This window comes from Ammodytes marinus (assembly GCF_949987685.1).
Source record: "Ammodytes marinus genome assembly, chromosome: 1".
Taxonomy (NCBI): Eukaryota; Metazoa; Chordata; class Actinopteri; order Uranoscopiformes; family Ammodytidae; genus Ammodytes; species Ammodytes marinus.
In genome coordinates, this window is record NC_137230.1 from 16,320,209 (window position 1) to 16,343,622 (window position 23,414).

The following is a 23,414-nucleotide window of genomic DNA, read 5'->3' on the forward strand; positions in this document are numbered from 1 at the left end:
TTTGCATGACACCTGGTCTTGCACACCCTAATACCCATCTTTCCTAACAAAATTATTCCATCACCTCCCCCACCCCCACCCCCTGCTCCCATCACACCCACAATCCCATCACCGACGCCCCTGACTCCTGAGCAGACAGCGGTCTCAGATCGACGAGGAGCATGGGAGGTGCAGCCCACACGCCAAGCAAACTCCTCCTATCTGGCAGCGGACAGGCACGGGGGCTCAGTGCAGGTATACACCCCTCACCTGGTCAACCAATAGCTCCCACCCAAATCTTTATGGAGTCAGATCTGTCTCATTAGATTCAATACAGAATACATTCACTTGCCAATGTAGCCTGTCAATATGGGAAAAATAGCTCAAAGGCTTTTGTACTATAGCTATATCTGTGTTTACTCTGCATTTGTCTGTAATGTCCTTATTTTGGTTAAATTTTGTGTTTTATGGCTAATTGAGGCCATTCTTGCTTGTATTTCAAGACAATACTCAATAACATAATCAATGATCAATTAGATTAGATTATCCTTCATTGTCATTGCATATTAACATACAAAGACCAATCTACTCAATACTTATATAATATTTGAATGAACATTTGGGCATTTGAGGCAATTTTATAAATATTGATCAGTTTTGAATGGTGTTTTATGAATTGTTTTGATATTGCTTATTAAACTTACCATTTATGGTAAAATTAGAAAAGCTAATTAAACATTAAATTTTACCAGCCTTGTGCGTGTTAGACAGATCTATGACTATATACTATCCCCACCCCTTTATCCCTTGCTGAGAAGTGTTATTTTTCTGCAATACCATTATATGCATGTCATGCTGGTGCCACCCACCCCAGATGTAAAGTGTGATTTTAGCTTTATGAACAGCAGACCTGGTTGGTGCATTTTGATCTCCAGTCCTCAAACTCATCATGTTGCTTGGACATTCCTTGCAAGATCAAAAAGCCTCATGCATGGCATGGTGACCTGGCTTTGCCGGCTAAGTGCATGCCCTTAAGTAGTAAAGTAATTCTGCTTAAAGGAACATCCTGGTAAAATTTGGGCTACTCCCCATCAGCCAAGATTGTCCCCGTCTACCACAAGCTCTGTTTGCTTATGTGTGTACTGTGTAGGCTTCAGTAAATCTCTGCCTTTTCTATGTAATGCCATTCACTATCATTCATGTTGAAAGGGTGTGGAGCTTTCATTGTTGCTAGGCATAAAGTTTGTATTTCATCAATGCAAAAAAAAAAATATATATATATACAGGTCCTTCTCATATAATTAGCATATTGTGATAAAGTTGATTATTTTCCATAATGTAATGATAATAATTGAACTTTCATATATTTTAGATTCAATGCACACCAACTGAAATATTTCAGGTATTTTGTTGTTTTAATACTGATGATTTTGGCATACAGCTCATGAAAACCCCAAATTCCTATCTCAAAAAATTTGCATATTTCATCCGACCAATAGAAGAAAAGTGTTTTTAATACAAAAAAGTCAACCTTCAAATAATTATGTTCAGTTATGCACTCAATACTTGGTCGGGAATCCTTTCGCAGAAATGACTGCTTCAATGCGTGGCATGGAGGCAATCAGCCTGTGGCACTGCTGAGGTGTTACGCGCCCCACACACATCCTGCGTCTACCTCTGGAGCGCGTCGCCTTACCTTACTGCTGCCTCTCTCGGACTTTTCTCGGACACACATGCAACGTCTCAGCAGCTGCTGCTGCTTGTTGGAAGTTTTATTTTGAAGGGGACACACCAGGAAATGGTGAAACTACAGCGAAAGCTGCCAGTATGAAGTCAATATGACTCTCAGCAGAGTATTTCAAAAATCACTTTACTGATTTATACGGGAGAGAGAGAGGGGGGTGTGGTCGGGGAAGAAGAAGGCCGTAGACACAGATAGAGCAACGGAAAACTGTTGCGCTCATCATGATCTTTTTTATTTCTTCACTATATTGGATCTCTATATGTGTCATTTATCCAAAAATGAAATGCCAGAACTAATTGAAAATTAGGTTTTGAATCCCTCGGATTTTGATTGCACAATTACATCGTGAAATAAAGGGATTATTTGCGTATACGACTGAGGGATGTTTTATTTTGAAATAAACACACCGGGTAAACGTGTAACTAGAGTGAATGCTGCTGGTATGACTGTCAGCAGAGTATTTCTCTATCAGTTAAAGCACAGAGACGCGAGAGAGACGCGCTGCTCTCAGAAAAAAATAGGCGAGCCTCCTGAGGTGAAGGGGAGCGGCGCTGCAGACGTGCCTCCGACGCGCCTCAGCAGTGCGTCTGAGGTTGGATGTGTGCTCGCTCTACGTTGATTTCACAGTCTGTGACCAAAAGTCAGACGCAGACGCGAGGTAGACGCGCAGTAGAGGTAGGATGTGTGTGGGGCGCGTTATGGAGGCCCAGGATGCTTCGATAGCGGCCTTAAGCTCATCCACAGTGTTGGGTCTGGTGTCTCTCAACTTCCTCTTCACAATATCCCACAGATTCTCTATGGGGTTCAGGTCAGGAGAGTTGGCAGGCCAATTGAGCACAGTAATACCATGGTCAGTAAACCATTTACCAGTGGTTTTGGCACTGTGAGCAGGTGCCAGGTCTTGTTGAAAAATTAAATCTTCATCTCCATAAAGCTTTTCAGCAGATGGAAGCATGAAGTGCTCCAAAATCTTCTGATAGCTAGCTGCATTGACCCTGCCTTTGATAAAACACAGTGGACCAACTCTGGATGTTTCTACTCCAGACTCAGTCCACTGCTTCCGCAGGTCCCCCAAGGTCTGGAATCGGCCCTTCTCCACAATCCTCCTCAGGGTCCGGTCACCTCTTCTGGTTGTGCAGCGTTTTCTGCCACACTTTTTCCTTCCCACAGACTTCCCACTGAGGTGCCTTGATACAGCACTCTGGGAACAGCCTATTCCAGGGCTATTCAATAGGCGGCCCGCGGGCCAGGTGCGGCCCGCGAAGGAATATTTACTGGCCCCCGCCTTGACTACCGACCGAACCCAAAAAAAAAAAAAAAAAAACTTGTGATGTGTGCTTTTGCATGGTCATAACTGCACGAAAGGCCGAGATCTGCAGTAAATAAATGTGCACATGTGTCTCCAAGCTTTTCTCTATCAGCTGCTCTGTGTATGCAGCTTTGCGGGCGCGATTGTACCGCAGTGTAAGTGTAGGGTCCATTATTTGTATTTAGTGTGTCTGCATAATATTGCACCAGTAGAACTTTGCATGTTTGCACACAATTTGTACCTTCACATAGCAAACAAAATTGCACAACTGTAAAGTCAGTGTCTGTAGTTTTTTTTGTATTCAAATAAGCAGTTGTTTATTTCTGTACTGTGCATTGGCATCTTTGAGCAAAATACGCCTCCCATGACCCTGGACAGTGACCCCTTGACAAACACATTTTGGGGGGGAACCACTGTAAGGTGTTGCACTTAGAGTAGCCTACATTTATTTATATGTTTTTTGATAAGCTGTTGCACTCTTGGTAAACCTAGGCCTACCTGTATTTTGATAAGCTGTTGCACTTAGAGTACATTTATTTCTGTGTATTTTGATAAACTTTTGAAGAGTTAACCTATTGTGTTTTCCTGAACTGATAAGATTGTTAAACACTTAAACAACAGGCAACCTATGTTAATCAAATAGGGATTTTTTTTTGATAAGCTGGTGAACTCTATTTGATAAAATAAAGACAATATATGCACTCCTATGTCGTTGTAGTGTTTTACAGTATATGTAGCTATTGATGTGATGCTCATCAATTTTAGGCATTTTTTTCTGGCCCCTCATTTTGGATCATTTCCACCAACCGGCCCCCATTCAAAACTAATTGAATAGCCCTGGCCTATTCGCTCAGAAATGTATTTCTGTGTCTTACCCTCTTGCTTGAGGGTGTCAATGATGGCCTTCTGGACAGCAGTCAGGTCGGCAGTCTTACCCATGATTGCGGTTTTGAGTAATGAACCAGGCTGGGAGTTTTTAAAAGCCTCAGGAATCTTTTGCAGGTGTTTAGAGTCAATTAGTTGATTCAGATGATTAGGTTAAGAGCTCGTTTAGAGTACCTTTTCATGATATGCTAATTTTTTGAGATAGGAATTTGGGGTTTTCTGGAGCTGTATGCCAAAATCATCAGTATTAAAACAACAAAAGACCTGAAATATTTCAGTTGGTGTGCAATTAATCTAAAATATATGAAAGTTCAATTATTATCATTACATTATGGAAAATAATCAACTTTATCACAATATGCTAATTATATGAGAAGGACCTGTATATATGTTCACTTTATATGTTGGCGATGTCTCCTGCTTGTTTTTCTTCATCAGGCTAATCTCCCAGTGTGACTGGACTCTGAAGTGAAGGAAGAGTTGTGTAAAAGTTGACAATCTGCTTGTGTGTGCAACGCTATGGTGACTTGATCAACAGAGGTAGCTAGCAAATGCTAGCAAGCTTAGTTGTTGCCACCCTTGGCGTACAAAGCATTGTTAGCTAAGGGCTTGACTATTCTGAGTGTATATAAAGATGGTTGTTAAATTTATGCATACTGTATAATGATTATGGAATTCAATGTGTTCTAGTGTAAACAGTGTATTTGTTAAATTTTTGAAAGCTACAGAGATATGATTCTACAATGACAGTCACACATTTTCCTCTAAAACCACCAAAAAAGACTGGAAACACCAACACTGTTGCTGATAATCTGGCTGGAGTGATTGCTCTTAATGAAAAAGGCAATCCCAAACGCAGTCCAAAAAACAAATGTCATATAAAAAATGTATCATGTAAATCTTGTAAAATTACACTGAGCTGAGCCTACAGGCAGTGGTGATTAATAATAATAACTTCTTGGCTACACCGCAGCAAAGCGGGCCACTTTAAACCCAAAGTCGACCCTCGATCAAGTGACACCATTGGGGTGGTATGATGGCCCAGGGGAAAGAGGAACCAACTAGTTACCTTGAGGTTAGGGCTGGGCGATTAATTGAAATTCAATTTCGATCACGATTTTGGCTTCCCTCGATCATGAAAACAAGATAATCGTAATAAAAAGAGTATTGTGTCGCACGCCGTGTCTTGTGTGGTAAATGCAGCGAACCCTTCTGTGTGCGCTCTGCCCCGCCCGAACACTTTCGCTTTCAGCGATTGCAGTGCAATGGTTTATTCAGCATAAAGTTAAAGTACTCGTCCAAGACTGATGTTAAATCGAATCACAAACGCCTTGCGCGAGCGAAATAGCAAGTTGCCAGTTGAAATTCCGTGGCGGTGGGTAACGGTGTCATTCACAGTAGCCCCTTTTACACAGCCAGTGAAAGCCGGGAATATGCTGGAATTTCGGCCCTCCGCCCTGCTGTATAAATGCGACCATTGCGGAAGGAGGGAAGAAAGGTGCGAGAGATTGTTCCGGGAATTTTACTACCTCGGGGGGTAGTAAGATTCCCGACACAATCAGTTCCGCCTCTCTATTTAAATGCGGCCAGCTTGTTGTTGCAGAACAGGGGGGCGTTTGACGTTCCATAGCCTATGTTCTAAACATGCGACCATGTTAGCAGTTGAAGGACGTGTGTTTAACATTAACCACGGCGGCCTGATGTCCAGTAAAAATCACCAAATAAAAGGAACGGCGTATAATCTAGCTGGTCATAAGGTCCGCTGCTCAATCCAAACCCCCACGCTTCATTTTGCAGAGTGTATGAGTCTATTTCTGCCCAGGGGAAGTTGTACAATGGCTTAGCCTAGCCTAGGCTAAGCTAGGCTGCGACCAGTAACGTGACTTCACACACTGTGTGTCTGATTGGCAGATCGCTGCCCTTACAAAGAGACTCGCTCACAGCAAACCTGTCACACACACACACACACACACACACACACACACACACAGAGACAGACACACACAGAGGTGAAGCAGTGAGCAGCGGAGTGATTTTTGTCAGTTTGGTTAACAGTCCCAGAGATGTTGGCGTCGCAAGATCAACCGGCACATCGTGGGGACAGTAAAATACGGCCCTCTTACTGCAAGCTCCAGCACTTCTGCTCTCAATTCACCGGCCAGTGTTGTTGTTGTAAAGCAGCTGACCGGCGCGGCGCTAAATGTTTACGTCACACATGACGCTGTTTACAAGCACCTCTTTCATTCCGGACGCTGTGTAAAAGGGGCTACTGATGCGCCAGCAGGCCGACGTTGCTTGGTTCTGTGTAAATAACACAGAAGCAAGCAAAGCCGGCATATTGGAGTGATGTTGTTCCGTCAATATGCCGCAATCTCTGTGTAAAAGGGGCTAGTGACACCTCGCCAGTGTGAGCAGCCGCACAGAAAAGCCCTGTGGCTTTACGGCTAAAATGAACCGGGGATATCCTGCCCGTTAACGTTGTTGATGTGGAAGGCTTCCGCGAGCGGATTGCATTTCTTGAGCCTGGATACACAGAGCCATGTCGCAAAACTGACAGCGCGACAAGAGAAAATATACAGTGATCCGCCTCCCTCCGTTAGTTTCAGTCTACAACCGAACAAATTACAATAACCACCACGGACATCGTTTAAATAAAGCCTCTAGTTTTTATGATCATTAGGGCTTTGATGCAAATCCTGAAGTCTGAATATTACGTTGGCAGCTGCTGTGCAGTTTTTTTTCAGCAACTCAACCTGCACTGTAAAAAAAAAAAAAAAAAAAGGGGCAATGAGTTGATCTTTTTGTAGATTCATACCTCCTCAACGTGCAAATAAATAAGTTGTTCACAATCACATCCCTAGTAAAATGTTCATTTTAATCTTAGATTGGAAGGTTTCACTGTTTATTTATTTAGGGTGGCTTTTTAGTTGTAGGCTATGTTTGAGGAGCACATTTGGGAGTTTAATTTATGCGATATTGAAAGAATTTACAGAATTTTCAATTTGGGGCATCCCTACAGTGAATAATCGTCTTTAATAATCGTGATTACAATATCAATCAAAATAATCGTGATTATAATTTGCCATAATCGAGCAGCCCTACTTGAGGTTGCAGGTTCGCTCCCCAGCACCGGACAAGAGGGTGTTATTTGTAAAACTAGTGGTGGCTGGTATTACATATACGGTGCCCACCATCTCTACCGATGGTACACTGAGCAAGGCAACCCCGAACAGCTCAATCCAGGGGCACGGTACTTAGGCTGACCCTGCGCTCTAACCCCCTCCTAAGTGTGGTTATTTATTATGACGATATGTGAGAAGACAAATTTCAATGTAGCTATTGAGTGATAAAGTAACTTAAAAAAATTGAATAAAAAATTTAATTAAGCAGCGCCTACAGTTCAAAATTGCATCCCCTTTACTGTTATCACTGCAGATCAGCTTTTAATATTCAGGAATTCACTTTATAGAGACTGGCTTATGGTTAACCTGGCACCGCCTGCCTACGTACATCCGCTCAATTGTCATTTCCCTTCAGTATCAGTCTGGGCTTGCGGTATATTAGTGGGTTTCCTCGCCAGATTTTTTGGCGGTCCAATCAGCGAACAGAGGGAGTGGCTGAAAACAATGACGTTGAGTTTCAATTGTTGTCAGAAGCCGGCGCGTGACATATGTCACGAGTCACGACCAAACATTATGCGATTCGTTGGCAGATCCAGAGTGGCACTGGGCAGATCCAATAGTTTTAAACATCAACAGACACCCTCCTTCAAGTGAGTTAACGTTTGTCAATTGAGCGATTCTAGACCCTCTATACAAATGAAATGAAGTACGATGGTCTGGTAGGACCAGGCTAGCTTATGGTAGGTATACTACCTCCAATAGTCACATCACTCTGATCTTGCACCTCCTCTTCCCCAAAACAGAGTTCTGATATAGGTTACCTGTGCTAAGTTGCTGTACGCGCGGCTAGAGCTGAAGCACAGTTGAGCCATGCCAAACTGATACGGGAGTATTGAAGTTATGAAGGTCTAACCCGCTAAAATGGGAAGATACATAAAAACACACGCCACGTTAAGAGCATGTGAACCTGTCGGCACTGTGCGGGAGACACTTCCCTCTCCGTCATCTGATCGCTGTCCTCTCTATCAAATGTAATATATTGGCTCGGGGCTCCCTGTCAAAATCAAATCGTTTTCTTAAAAATGTGAAGCTGACGGCGAGAGCACGTTTATTAGGAAAGAAAAGGCACAGAGCTTCCTGCATTTGTGTCGGATCGAGGTCGGACCATAGTCACTCCACAAACTAACTGCACCAGAGTTTGTTTGGAAGCGCACCAATACCACCTCTTCAGCTGGGTCTCAGTTCGCTTGTTTGGTCCGCAACCGAGTGTGATTGCTGTATTCACACCTGCCTGAAAGATGCGCACCGAGGGTAGAAGCGCACCTGAGTTTGTTACAACCAAACTAAACACCTCAGGTGGGAATACGCCCCAAGATGAAGCAGTTTCCATTTATCCCAGTAGATTTGTTTAGGATCCTTAAGTGGCCATCTCTTGGTCCCAAATTCTCTTTAATTGACTGCGGCAGTAGTGTGGTATATCGTAATGTTGTTTGTTTTCTGTGTTAAGGATTTGTCAAAACAATAAAAAATGAATTGTTATGATGAGAATGTGTTTTTAACCCGTGAAGCTCTATCTCTATCACAGCAGGACCCGTTGTTCACTTTGATTCTGCCTTATTGTATTTTAACTGTCTGTGCCACAGGTGGTGAGCTCGACCAACGGGGAGCTGAACGCAGACGATCCGGCCCATTCCAACGCTCCCATTACAGCTCAGGCAGAGGTGGAAGTGGTCGATGAGGCCAAGTATGTTACATACACCCGCCACCACACTTTTCTCCATTTCCATCTCTCGCTTCCTCTCTCACCTGCTCTTCCCCTCTCTTGCCGTCTCTCCTGCCTTCCTCTCTCTCTCTGCTATGCATTGGAATAGTGACAGCCCCCACCCCTAGCTGTCATCCTGCTCCTGCCCCTCTTGTCTTCTGTCTCACTGTGTGGGCTTTTGATCTGTACTGCTGCCTCTCTCTGTGCTGTTCTCTCAATACAGAAAGCAGATGCATATTAACTTCTCAGTGGGAGATAATATGAGTTCTTATTTCTGTAATTTGAGCAGTCAAACACTGACATAGGCCTCACTGGCAGCCATTGAGGATGTCACTTCACTATCATCTTGTCTTCAACAGTACCAGTAATTCTCAATGCCCCTTGCGATGTAAATTCTCTCCGTGTGCCAGTTGAGATCCACCAGATTGTCCATGTGGTATCTCAGTCACATGGATAAAGATAATACACATGATGTAATTTTATGTGACTCTCACTTCTTTCTCTCCCACTGAAAGGCAAACATGTTGTCTCAAAAGAGATCTATTTAGTTCTTCCCACAGCAATTGGAAAAGGCCAGACTGATCTCTGGGAGAGAAACGATGTGAATCAGGCTGGTCTTGCTAGGCTTCATCAAAGCCGCTACAGAATATAATTCCCCTCAGCTTGTCTCCTTCTGAATCTCCCAAAGGTTCATTCACTTAAATATGTTCTCATTTCTCCCCCTGCCCAGAGGTCGGGCCTTCGTTCTGTTGTCTCCTTTCACACAATTGTTTTATATGATGATTTGTGGGTTTCCTGATATAAGAACAGGAAATAATGGATGCACGTAGTATGTCTGATATAATTTAATTATTGTTTTGCCTTTTCAAAGGGGATTATGAGGTTTCCATATGCATAATACCACAAGAGTTGTCGTCTCTTTCATATTTTTCAAAGTATGTGTAGGATCAGGTTAAACTTACTCTGGATTTAGTCGTTATGATTAAAGGAACATTTATAATGGAAATGTGCCACAATCAACCTTGTGTTAGTTATTGCAATTCACAAAAATCTTTCAAATCTCTAGCCACAGATGTTTTCATACTCCTAACTTACACATTACTAAAATGTTAAGTGCCACACACACAATTATGGATGGAGTTGTTATGAATGGTTGAGTCAGCTCAATCTTTAATTTCTTTCCATTGTCAGTGGTGTTCCACCAACTTCTATCATGATGGAGATGAGCATGCAATGTCTGACATAAAGAGATATTAGAAGAAGTTCCAAAAAAGGACAATTACAGTAGTAATGGAGGAAACACATGGTTTGATACCGAATTGTATGGTAGAAATAATGAACTTAACTTCCAGTTCAAATGTGCTTTAGACACTGCTAAAAGAGTCAATGTCATGTAATCTTTTCTCCTTTCTAACCTCTCAAACCTTCCCTCTCTGTATCCACCTGTTTCCTGTTTGTGTGCATGTTTGTGTGGCATGTGCCCAGTCCCATCATCGTGGTCTTGCTATATTAATCTTTCTTACTTTTCTCTTTACACTCTTTCCTCTCTTCTTCTGTAGCTGCGTGAAAATGCTCAACCTGTGGTGAGTCCCTCTGTGCTAGTCCACATCAGACTCATGGGACAGGAAGTGGACCGACCTAGGCTGCGCCCAGTGGAGTTGATTTATAAAATGTCAACTTCTCTGATTGCTACAATAGTGCCATATATGTCTTAGAAGATAACTATACAGTACACAATGTTAAGGATAGAGTCTGCCTTTTTCCCTCTACCGCCCGATGTTGATAAGTAGCAGATGGGTTAGCAATGTGAGCAAGCAGGCTAACTTAAAACATGAGCAGATGTCACATCAGGATAGAAAAAACAAACAAGACCTGCTTTGATAAAAGTTGACTAAATCCTCTGTTTTTTAGGCCCCTGTAGTATTTATAACCGATGGCATATAACTCTTTTTGGAAGGTCTTTAATCTCTTGTTGCATGTTCCACCAATATTCCTTATTAATGTCTTGGTCCACAGGTTTTTTCTTGTCCTTTGTACGTTTCTACTGACCATTCAGGCTCACCATGTCTCGTGCTCTTTGTGTGCACTCCTCCATTGTTTTTTTGCAAAGGAGAAATATTTCCTTCAGAGTCCCTGCAGCAGTTTGTAGTCCAGTCCCATCTGCCCTTATTTATCTTTTCTTAAGAAAATGGAAGGAAGTGAACAAGCATCCATCTTGTACAGGTCCTTCTCATATAATTAGCATATTGTGATAAAGTTGATTATTTTCCATAATGTAATGATAATAATTGAACTTTCATATATTTTAGATTCATTGCACACCAACTGAAATATTTCAGGTCTTTTGTTGTTTTAATACTGATGATTTTGGCATACAGCTCATGAAAACCCCAAATTCCTATCTCAAAAAATTAGCATATCATGAAAAGGTACTCTAAACGAGCTCTTAACCTAATCATCTAAATCAACTAATTAACTCTAAACACCTGCAAAAGATTCCTGAGGCTTTTAAAAACTCCCAGCCTGGTTCATTACTCAAAACCGCAATCATGGGTAAGACTGCCGACCTGACTGCTGTCCAGAAGGCCATCATTGACACCCTCAAGCAAGAGGGTAAGACACAGAAATACATTTCTGAGCGAATAGGCTGTTCCCAGAGTGCTGTATCAAGGCACCTCAGTGGGAAGTCTGTGGGAAGGAAAAAGTGTGGCAGAAAACGCTGCACAACCAGAAGAGGTGACCGGACCCTGAGGAGGATTGTGGAGAAGGGCCGATTCCAGACCTTGGGGGACCTGCGGAAGCAGTGGACTGAGTCTGGAGTAGAAACATCCAGAGCCACCGTGCACAGGCGTGTGCAGGAAATGGGCTACAGGTGCCGCATTCCCCAGGTCAAGCCACTTTTGAACCAGAAACAGCGGCAGAAGCGCCTGACCTGGGCTACAGAGAAGCAGCACTGGACTGTTGCTCAGTGGTCCAAAGTACTTTTTTCGGATGAAAGCAAATTTTGCATGTCATTCGGAAATCAAGGTGCCAGAGTCTGGAGGAAGACTGGGGAGAAGGAAATGCCAAAATGCCTGAAGTCCAGTGTCAAGTACCCACAGTCAGTGATGGTCTGGGGTGCCATGTCAGCTGCTGGTGTTGGTCCACTGTGTTTTATCAAAGGCAGGGTCAATGCAGCTAGCTATCAGGAGATTTTGGAGCACTTCATGCTTCCATCTGCTGAAAAGCTTTATGGAGATGAAGATTTCATTTTTCAACAAGACCTGGCACCTGCTCACAGTGCCAAAACCACTGGTAAATGGTTTACTGACCATGGTATTACTGTGCTCGATTGGCCTGCCAACTCTCCTGACCTGAACCCCATAGAGAATCTGTGGGATATTGTGAAGAGGAAGTTGAGAGACACCAGACCCAACACTGTGGATGAGCTTAAGGCCGCTATCGAAGCATCCTGGGCCTCCATAACACCTCAGCAGTGCCACAGGCTGATTGCCTCCATGCCACGCCGCATTGAAGCAGTCATTTCTGCGAAAGGATTCCCGACCAAGTATTGAGTGCATAACTGAACATAATTATTTGAAGGTTGACCTTTTTGTATTAAAAACACTTTTCTTTTATTGGTCGGATGAAATATGCAAATTTTTTGAGATAGGGATTTTTGGTTTTTCTTGACTTTTTTGCCAAAATCATCAATATTAAAACAATAAAAGGCTTGAACTACTTCAGTTGTGTGTAATGAATCTAACATATATGAAAGTCTAATGTTTATCAGTACATTACAGAAAATATTGAACTTTATCACATTATGCTAATTATATGAGAAGGACCTGTATTTGATGCTAATATTTTACTAATCAAATCTTTTGCCAACTGCAGTTTTTCCACTTTTAAGATCACAAACAATTTGTATCTGACTAGATTTGGAAGTCTTTAAGGGAGGCTCTTGTTAAATGCAACACTCATTTAAGCAGACCTCTGGTGTTGTGTCTTTTTGCTTCATCTGAATCCTTGTCCCATCTACATATTGGCTTACTGTCTGTCTCTGTCTGCAGGTGCTGCTGTTTCTTCAAACGAAAGCGGAAGAAGAACACGCCGAGGCACAAATGATGGTTTATCATCGGCCTGAAACGTTCTAGTTGATTGTGATTTCAGAAATCAATATGGTCCCATTCAGAATAAAAGAGGGAGACAACTGAAAGATCATGATTGAATTGTTCCCTGGAAGGAGACCAGTTAAAAATGGTTTGTTGAGATGTACAAGACGCTTGTCTTTTGATGGGAGTCCTTTTTTTATTATTTTTTTTCTTTTCCTCCTCACGTGTGGCAATATTTTGCAGGCCAGTCGTACAAATGGGGAACTTTTTTGTTGGAATTCTGCAGAGAATTGTCCTTTTTATTTTATTTTATTTTTTCTCTCCCCATGCCCCAATCATTTAGATTTTTCTCTCCATTTGTAACTTCTTTTCTTTATTTTTTTGCTCATGTTTCTCCTCTGAGATGTTGCAAAGAAAGAGACCTCCTGTGGAATCTTGCCACCTTCAACTAGTTGAAAACTGTTGATTTCTCTGTTTGACTCAAAATCATGTTTTGTTTTCCCCCTCTTGTCAAGTCCCAGCTCAAAGTGGTTTGCCCCTGGTTAGTTTGCTGACTTGTTTCGACTCAAAGCCCTTTTGGTCGTTCCTGATGTGGGACTGAATGTAAACCTGAACACACGAGGAGCCAAGAGTGTAACTGACTAACCTCACATAAGGGCACAAAGAGCATCAGTCTGCCATTTGAGGCCCCTGCACTTTTTTCCCCCTCCAAAGAGGTCAACCTTGGCACTGGGAACCGGGCCTGAGCGAACAGAAGACCAGTGGACGCCTCCTGCACTGTGTTCTTTTGGGGATGATTTCTACTCACGCTGCTGTCAAAACACACTACAGTGTCTTTCGACTCATGCAGTTTTCCTGTTGGCTTTGTGATGATGAGTGGCAACCTGACACTTATATGGGGGGAGGAGGGGACATGCTATTTATGCTATTTATCTCTTGGTTGCCACCAGTTTTCCTACTAATTCTAAAATCATACACACTGAATGTATGGACAGAAAATACAGTGCCGTAAGAGCATTTATGTAATCTGTCATGCGCATGGGAAGGAAATTGCAGTCAAGGATTTTGACCAATGTTTTAAAAAAAGGAAAAAAGTTTGACCAAAACTAAGAGGATTAGAAAATGGGAGGGTCTTAAATGTTGTTGATCTTAATAATGTGATGGTTAATAATGGGCTCTACACCAGTACTCACTGGCTTTGCAGTGACGAGAGAAACTGGCATGATGTGCTTTGGAGATTGAATCACAGCCTCTCGACGCTACTGTCCAATGCCTTAACCCTGACGTCCAGTCCACCGCCACAATACATCACCTCATCCGTTGGATGAACAAAGTTGGCAGTATGACGGTTATGAGATTTCTTTGCTGCGCAATTCTTTGGGGTCACCTGTATAATAAAGCCCAAAGTTGCGGACTGTTCCCGTCTAGTGTCAGAATAGTTAAGGACTGGACTTCCCTTGTTACAGTGACAATGTAGGTTCATCAGATAAACGTTTGGTGTAATCTGTAACGGTGGTAAGACATCCCTGCCCCTGTACGTGTCAAGTCTGAAAACCCCTGTTTGGACGACTGCTGAAACCTCCCCAGTCCATCTCTTTCATGCAGAGAGAGAGAGGACTACCTTAATGTCAGTGTGAGCTTGGGCGTATAAGAAAACGTGTCCAAACCTTTTTTTTTTTAAACATTTTTATTTAGTGTCATGGAGGACTGCCTTGAAAAAAAATCCTCAATATGTCACCTTGCCTATCCTCCAACCAGACTGAAATCCCATGCATAGGGTGTTTTATTTTTTTTATTTTTTATCTTGTTAATGTGAATTTTGTTAATGCAATTACTTTTGTTTTTCCATTCCAAATAGCCATGGTTTTATGGGGAAAGAGAGGGTAACAAAAAAAGCTTGAGACCATGACTGCACTACATTTGTTGACCCCTGCTTTCCCTGACAAGACCCTGCCTTCTTACTAGATTATACCTTCTATACTGTACTTTAAAACGTGCTTATTACTTTAATTGTAGCTGCCTCGTGTGCTAGGTCTTCCCTGTAGGATGCAGGGAATACACTTTAAATTGTTTTTTGTGCCATGCCACAGCCCCCCCCCCCCCCCCCCCCCCCCCCCATCCCCATCTCTTCTGTGTGCACACAAAAACACACACGCATGCACACACTCACAAAAACATGCAAGTCCTAACTGGCTCTTTAATCAGCTTGAATTTAACGTTTTGTGGACCTGCCTCATCGTTGTAGATGTTACAAACTATCTCAAATGAATCAGTATGTAAACCTGCTTGTTGCGTGTATTTACACTGTAAAGCGTTACTCCGGGGTCTAAGTTATTGTGTTAATGAAAGTACTTGAATATGAAAAATCTACGGGACTTTTCTGTCTGTTTCTGTTATTAGTTTCTTGGTCATTGTCATCTTAAGTCCATAGGATTTTGAGGGGAATGGTGGGAGATCAGGCTATTTGAATGACATGTATTTATTAGTTGGAGATGTCTTAGTGCCTCTTGAGTCTGTTGGACAGGTGGCGTTTGTCAGACTCACCTGTAGAGTCCTGTGCTAGCTGGTGTAAATGACCGAGTGATGGGTTGTTCTTTTTACCCTGAAGAGGTGAACTAAGATGATGGTTTGGAGGTTAAAAAGCCCCTTTTCTTTCTTTATGTGACACATTCACTATAATGTATTTTGATGTGGTGTCGGCGGCATCATTCATTTCTTTCAGACCCAAACCTGTGACATCTTCTGCCTTTTGATTCTCCCCTATAAAGCATCAGCGGCACCCGGACTGTTTCGTTCCAGCTACTTAGGAAAAAAGTTTGAAAGTATTTTTGTGTAGGGAGATGGATATCCAGACTATATAGCCTTCAATGTTCCCCCTTGAGTTCCCCGAGTGCCATTCCTGAGTCGACTACTAGCCCATGCCTTTTACCTGTGCCAGGAAAATATAAAGTTGAATGTTTTTCGACCATCACATTCCACCTTGTGTCCTTGACGTGTCCACTGTCATTTTTTTGAAGAAAATCGCAGAGCAACACAGCTCAAATCATTACCAGGAAGTGTTGTCAGATATGTTGAATAGAAAGAAAGTGTTTTAAGAGTCGTTTTCAACATTTAACGGCCAAGATTAATATTTCAGAGTTGAATCTTTTCCGGGTCATCTTTTGCGGCATCTGCTTCTTCCTTAAACTGTGGGTCACCTTTACTTGCAGCTGAAATTGGTAGATTTAGATATATTACTCTGATGTATTTACTTTTTATTCTGCGGGCCTCGTACAGAGCAATATAGGAGTACTCTGTATGGTTTGTATCTGCATGGCTTATCTGGAGACGACAGCAAGTGGTCTCTCCAGTGAAATTCCCCACCTGTAGGGCTTGTATACGGTTGGGTCAGTGAGACATTATGGCTTCCAGTCCTCCTGTAAAGTAAATAACTTGTTTTGTGTCTTCTCACAGCACATTCCATTTCAGTTCCCATTATTTCTGATGGACTTCACTTCAGTTGGACTTGGTGTTTCATGGCTTTGGTTGTGTGTAGCTCACATTCCTGTGTCAAAACTGTGTAAATCAAAGCAAAGGACAGTTAAAGTGTGAATGAATGGCGTAGGTCTTTTGGGGTTTTCTGGCACTTTTTCCTTGTTGCTGTACTGTAGAATTGTCTTGAATTTACTGTACATTTTATTTCTTTGAGGGAGAGGTTTAGGGTGACATTTACTGCAATATTGTGATGATTATTTGAAAATTGTAAATTGTACAGAGTTCACAATTATACTCTTTGTTCTTTATGTTGGGAATCCATTTTGAAATATGTATTCTTTGATTTTTCTTTGTCCTCTCAGACTGTGGAAAATCAAAATTGTACAGCTCCAAGAGTGTGTCCTCCCCTCAGCCTTTTTTTTCAGAGCTATGATTAAGAGAAATCTTAACTGTAAATAAATATTACTGTGTTGAAATATGAATGTCACTTCAAAAATCTATTTGGATGATTTAGTCAAGGGCTTCAAGAATGAAGGACCCACATTTCCTATTTTTATGGTTTCATATTTTTTAATTTACAGAAAGGTAATGGTAATTTTTTTTCTTATCTGAGATGATTTTTATGTTGTTTTTTTTCTCTCTCTCTCTCTCATTGGACTCATAATACAATGTTTCACACATGAACCTTATAAAAACACTTTCTATTCCCTCCACACCTAAAGGGAAACTCCAGTTTGCACCCTTTTTTATGTAAAATAAAAGATCTCGCCACCTTGTGGGAATGTCTGCTGTGAGATTATTTTGTACTGATTGTGTTCATGGATGGGAAACGAGTTTCAGCTGAGTACCTGTGTCAGCAGTTTAGCCTGGCGGATTTTTATTTTAAGGGGTATAGGCTACACTGTTAAAAAAAACAAATGGAACACTTAAAAACACCCTAATGAAATAGTACAGTTGAAAATCTTTATTCATTACATAGTGGAATGCGTTGAGAACAAAATAACATGAGAATGATCAATGGAAATCAAAATAATTAACCCATGGAGGTCTGGATTCAGAATCGTATTCAAAATTAAAGTGGAAAATCAGATCACAGGCTGATCCACCTTCTGTGGAAATTCCTCAAACGATTCAAAATGAAGCTCAGTAGTGTGAGTGGCCTCAACGTGCCTGTATGCACTCCCTACAATGTCTGGGCATGCTTCTGATGAGACGACGGATGTTATCCTAAGGGATCTCCTCCCAGACCTGGATCAGGGCACCACTCAACTCCTGGACAGTCTTTGGGGCGACCTGGATGGAACGATACATGATGTCCCAGAGGTGCTCGATTGGATTCAGGCATGGACGAATTCAGGCCTAAGGAATAGGCAGGCCAGTCCATAGCATCAATGCCTTCATCATGCATGAACTGCGGACACACTCTAGTCACACGAGACAGAACGTTGTCATGCATGAGAAGGAACCTAGGCAGATGCTAGTTGGGTTGCACGGTGTTGGACTGTGAGCACAGGCCCAAATTGTACGTCGGGCCCTCATACCACCCTCATGGAGTCTGTTAATGTGTTCTCATAATGTTATCTCAGTTGTTTTAAAGTGATATTATGTGGATTACGACCGAATTTTGTATCCAACTTTATTGTACACCAATGTGATTGGTTGTTTTATTTTGTTTTGTTTCTGTATTGAATTGCATTCTGGGTCATTGACCGTTTAATTCTTGTGACTGTGCACATGCCATGGCTGCTGATGGTAGGCCTATACCGGAGCTGTGAAAAAAGAAAGATAAATGAAAGAGATGTAAGACGTGATTCTTTAACAACATGACAGAAGAGAATGAAATCTCAAAAGAGTCCGTTTCTGACAGTCTGAGCAGAAATATGCATATTTGTGGCGTGCTGGAAGTCATTTTGTAGGGCTCTGGCAGTGCTCCTCCTTGCAAAAAGGAGCAGTTAGCGGTCCTTCTGCTAGGTTGTTGTCCTCCGACGGACCCCTCGACGTCTCCTGATGTAGGCCTACTGGCCTGTCTCCTGGTAGTGGTTCTCAATGAATTATGAATTAATATTATTATTATTTATTTTTTAAACGCACGGAGGGGATGCGTCCCCGTAACAGTAAAAACAGTACAGGGGTCAAAACACTTAAATATCCCTCCTAATTGTTTATATTCATTCCCCAATTATTAATAATAACACCCCTACAGTGTGGACCATACCATCTTAAACTTGCGAAGTTCGGCTGGCCTCTGCTTCTCGTTGCAGACGGCTGGTCAGCCTCCCGTAGTGCAGCAGGCAGTGTAGTGGTCCCAATGTAAGTTGTTAGTGAGCTTGTCAAGCCCAATACGATGCACTTTCTCACCTTCAAGGTGAATTAGATTAGGTCAAGTGTCAAAGGATGGATGCTAACATTATCTGGTTTCTAACTCTTTTGCCTAAAGTTTAGCTAACAAGCTAACGTTAGCTAGCTGCTGATAGCCATGGAACTATCTGCCTAGTTGACTGCTGATAGCCCACCCTGTTTATTTCCAATGTATAGTGTCATAATAGTCAACACTGCTGAGTAGTGAGTCCTACAAAAAAACACTCCAAAAGGTGATACGTTTTCAATGTGCAGAAAGTTTTGAACAATAAAGTAGAATAAATATTTGAATGCAATACAGAATGCCTCAGTGCGTTACTGATTTACAGTATCTCACAAAAGTGAGTACACCCCTCACATTTCTTCACATTTTTCTTTATATCTTTCCATGGGACAACACTGAATAAATGACACTTTGATACAATGTAAAGTAGTCAGTGTACAGCTTGAATAACAGTGTAAATGTACTGTCCCCTCAAAATAACTCGACACACAGCCATTAATGTCTAAACTGCTGGCAACAAAAGTGAGTACACCCCTTAGAAAAAATTTACAAATTGGGCCCAAAGTGTAAATATTTTGTATGGCCACCATTATTTTCCAGCACTGCCTTAACCCTCTTGGGCATGTAGTTCACTAGAGCTTCACAGGTTGCAACTGGAACCCTCTATCACCCATTTATGACAGCATCACAGAGCTGGTGGATATTAAAGACCTTGCGCTCCTCCACCTTCCGTTTGAGGATGCCCCAAAGATGCTCAATAGGGTTTAGGTCTGGAGACATGCTTGGCCAGGCCATAACCTTTACCCTCAGCTTTTTTAGCAAGCCACTGGTCGTCTTGGAGGGGTGTTTGGGGTCGTTATCATGTTGCAATACCACCCTGCGGCCCAGTTTACGAAGGTTGAGTGCACATGGTCAGCGTCGTACACAGAGGTTGGCTTTGGAAAATAGACGTATGAGTGCTGCCAGCATTGCTGAAGGGCTTGAAGGGGTGGGGGGTCAGCCTGTCAGTGCTCAGACCATACGCCGCACTCTGCATCATACTGGTCTGCATGGCTGTCATCCCAGAAGGAAGCCTATTCTAAAGATGATGCACAAGAAACCCCACAAAAAGTTTGCTGAAGACAAACAGACTACGGACATGGATTACTGCAACCATGTCCTGTGGTCTGATGAGACCAAAATACATTTATTTGGTTCAGATGGTGTTAAGAGTGTGGAGCGGCAACCAGGTGAGGAGTGCAAAGACAAGTGCGTCTTGCCTAGAGTCAAGCATGGTGGTTGGAGTGTCATGGTCTGGGGCTGCATGAGTGCTGCCAGCACTGGGGATCTACAGTTCATTGAATTCTAACATGTACTGTGACATACTGAAGCAGAGCATGATCCCCTCCCTTCATAAACTGGGCCGCAGGGCAGTACTGCAACATGATAACGACCCCAAACACCCCTCCGAACGACCACTGGCTTGCTAAAGAAGCTGAGGGTAAAGGTTATGGACTGGCCAAGCATGTCTCCAGTCTTAAACCCTATTGAGCATCTTTGGGGCATCCTCAAACGGGAGATGGAGGAGCGCAAGGACTCTAATATCCACCAGCTCCTTGATGTCGTCATGAATGGGTAGAAGAGGGTTCCAGTTGCAACCTGTGAAGCTCTAGTGAACTACATGCCCAAGAGGGTTAAGGCAGTGCTGGAAAATAATGATGGCAAAACAAAATATTGACACTTTGGGCCCAATTTGGAAATTTTTTCTAAGGGGTGTACTCACTTTTGTTGCCAGCAGTTTAGACGTTAATGGCTGTGTGTCGAGTTATTTTGAGGGGACAGTAAATTTACACTGTTATACAAGCTGTACACTAACTACTTGACATTGTATCAAAGTGTAATTTATTCAGTGTTGTCGCATGGAAAGATATAATGAAATATTTGAAGAAATGTTAGGGGTGTACTCACTTTTGTGAGATACTGTATATTCCATTAGATGTGTGTCAATGGGAGCTAGTTGTCTTTTCCTTAACATGTCCACAATAAATAAATACAGAAGACACAAATTACTGCATAAAAATTAACCAAAATGAAGTGTTCGAACCTCAATTTTTCAGGGGGACAACCCCCAGACCCCTGCTTTTAATGTCCCTCCCCCCAATGTTGAAATGAAACCTAGCCCTTCATTTATTAATTTAAATGTGTTAATTACACATTACTGGATGCAGACCAATACATGTAAACTGTAAAGACGCTGGCCATTGAAATGATTTAAGTTTTTTCAATTTTTTTCCTTCGGCGGCCCTCGGTCCAATGTTGGGTTCCTAAATTGGCCCTCAGCTATCAAAAGTTTGAGAACCCCTGCTCTAGAGTCTCTAGACACTGTGCTGGGAGACACAGCAAACCGTCTTACCACAGCGCGCATTGATGTGCCATCATGGATGAGATGTACCTGAGCAACTTCTGAGGGCTGCAGACACCGCCTCATGCTACCTCTAGTGGCAAAGTGCAAAAGTGACCAAAAATCTGCCAAACTGGCACTGCAACAAAAAAACGGGGAAAAAAATGTCAAATGTTCTGATATGGATAGTAGTACTGTCTGCATGTCCATGACACCTATGAGTGTGTGTGTGTGTGTGTGTGTGCGTGTGCGTGCGTGCGTGTGCGTGCGTGCGTCATCATGGGCTATTAAGACTGCAAACCGTACCCCTTGTATTTCTCTCCTCTCATATCTACACACAAAAGCACACTTTTGCAAACACACACACACACACAGGACATTTTAGAACAAGTGACTGCCTTTTTGACTCATGTCTTTAAAGGTCACATATTATGCTAAATGCACTTTTTAAATGTGTTCTAACATATCCATGGGTCCACGGTGTGCCTAGAGACTGCCAAAATATAAAAAAAATAACAATCTCTCCTTTTCTCACTCTCCCCCTTTCTGAAACCCCCACCCCTCCCCCCCAATATACTCCAGTCAGAATTCTCGCCGTCTATAACGTCATAGACGGCACAGCCACATCCCCATATTTTCTTTATATGTCCATGCTTCCCCCCCACATTAGTAACCAGAAACTTCCACCGTGCAGTGTTCTATGGTAACTTCCCTCCCCCCCATTTCTTATTGGTCCACGGCCCCGAGATCCTCTGGAAAATTTTCCAAGCGACAGCCATGTTGTTTTCCCCGCTAAGCGACAAGATGCCCATAGTACAGCAAACCATGCAGAGTGTTGCATAAACCAACACAGAAGCATTCTGCTCATAATCCACCAATTTATTTTAATCACAGCAGTCTTAATAATGCCGCGTTTATAACGAGACAAAGCTTAGGGAACTACTTGTGTAATTCCATCGGTGAAACTAAAAGGAATCTCCTAAATGGTTGTTTGCCTGTTATTTACCTAGTGTAGCATGTAGCTTCGGGAGTAGCACACAACGTTTGCTTCTATTACACTAACTTAGCTTTCCCATTGCAGTTTAATAATGCCTTGTTTTTAACACCACAAAGGGTGGAAAGTTATTCCTGTAGAAACCAAATGTGAGGCTACTGTTTTCACTGGTTTTAAATCGTCTGAGTGTTACTCTTAGCCGTTAGCGCACATGTAGCTTCGGATGTAGCACCCAACGTTTGCTTCTATTACACTAACTTAGCTTTCCCATTGGAGTTTAAAGCTCCCATATTATACACTTTTCGGTACTATTATACACCATATTATATGGTCTTAGTGGTCACTAATACGTTTTTCTTTAATTGTTTGCTGAAAAAAACTTTCAGATAATTTATTGTACTATACTGAAGTTCAGCTAATCTCACAATGGCCTATTTTTTAAAAAGAGCTGCAGCTCCCCTCGTAAATATACAATCTTTGCGCTGCCCCCGCCCCCTGTCCGGAAGCGAAGCCAGATACGCCTCGCCCTCTGTCTGTCAGGGCCGTGGACCAATAAGAAATAGGGGTGTGGGCTGCACAGTGGAAGCTTCTGGCTTTCCAGTTTGTGAGGTCAGAAAAGGGGAAAATTCTGACTGGAGTATATTGGGTGGGGGAGGGGTGGTGGTTTCAGAAAGGGGGTTTGTGAGAAAAGGAGAGTGTTATTTTTTAAAATATTTTGGCAGTCTCTAGGCACACTGTGGACCCATGGATATGTTAGAACACATTTAAAAAGTGCATTTAGCATAATATGTGACCTTTAATAATGCCTCGTTTTTAACACCACAAAGGGTGGGAAGTTATTCCTGTAGAAATCAAGCTTTGAAGCTACTGGTTTTAATCATGTCAGGTCATGTCAAACTGTTATGTCAAAGTATGGCTTCGCTCCGGGTAAACACTGTGTTTGCAGTCACGCAGTGTCTCTCTAGTATCACGAGAGCACGGCAGAGACGGTGGGAGGGCCCGGCAGAGAGGTGGGAGGGGCCAGCCAGATCGCAGGCTGCAGACACCAATATAGGTCATCCGGAGACCAGAGGAACATCAGGGTATAGAGGCTTGCTACAATAAATTATCTGGTTTTTTCAGCAAACATTTAAAAAAATAAGTATTAGGGACTACTTAGACCAGGGGTCCTCAAAGGGCGGACTCCGGTCCGGATCCGGACCCAAACGCAATGAAATTCGGACCGAGACAAAAATCAATATTAGGCTACAATTGTTTTCATATGGCGCTTTTCCACCGCATGGTATCAGCTCGACTCGACTCGACTTGA

The 23,414-nt window shown here is 42.5% G+C and overlaps 1 protein-coding gene across 2 annotated transcripts in view; it reads left to right on the forward strand.

The window, feature by feature from the left end:
• Positions 1-14,932, forward strand: part of csnk1g1 (casein kinase 1, gamma 1) — a 52,063-nt gene extending 37,131 nt beyond the window's left edge. The window contains exons 11-13 of one of the 2 annotated variants that reach the window (XM_080027745.1): positions 136-234; positions 8,683-8,783; positions 12,854-14,932. In XM_080027745.1, coding sequence (XP_079883871.1) covers positions 136-234; positions 8,683-8,783; positions 12,854-12,908 — 255 coding nt within the window. In that variant the 3' untranslated portion in view covers positions 12,909-14,932. The remainder of the gene's footprint in view (positions 1-135; positions 235-8,682; positions 8,784-12,853) is intronic. The other variant, XM_080027746.1, reaches the window with a different exon arrangement.
• Positions 14,933-23,414: the final 8,482 nt, after the last annotated feature.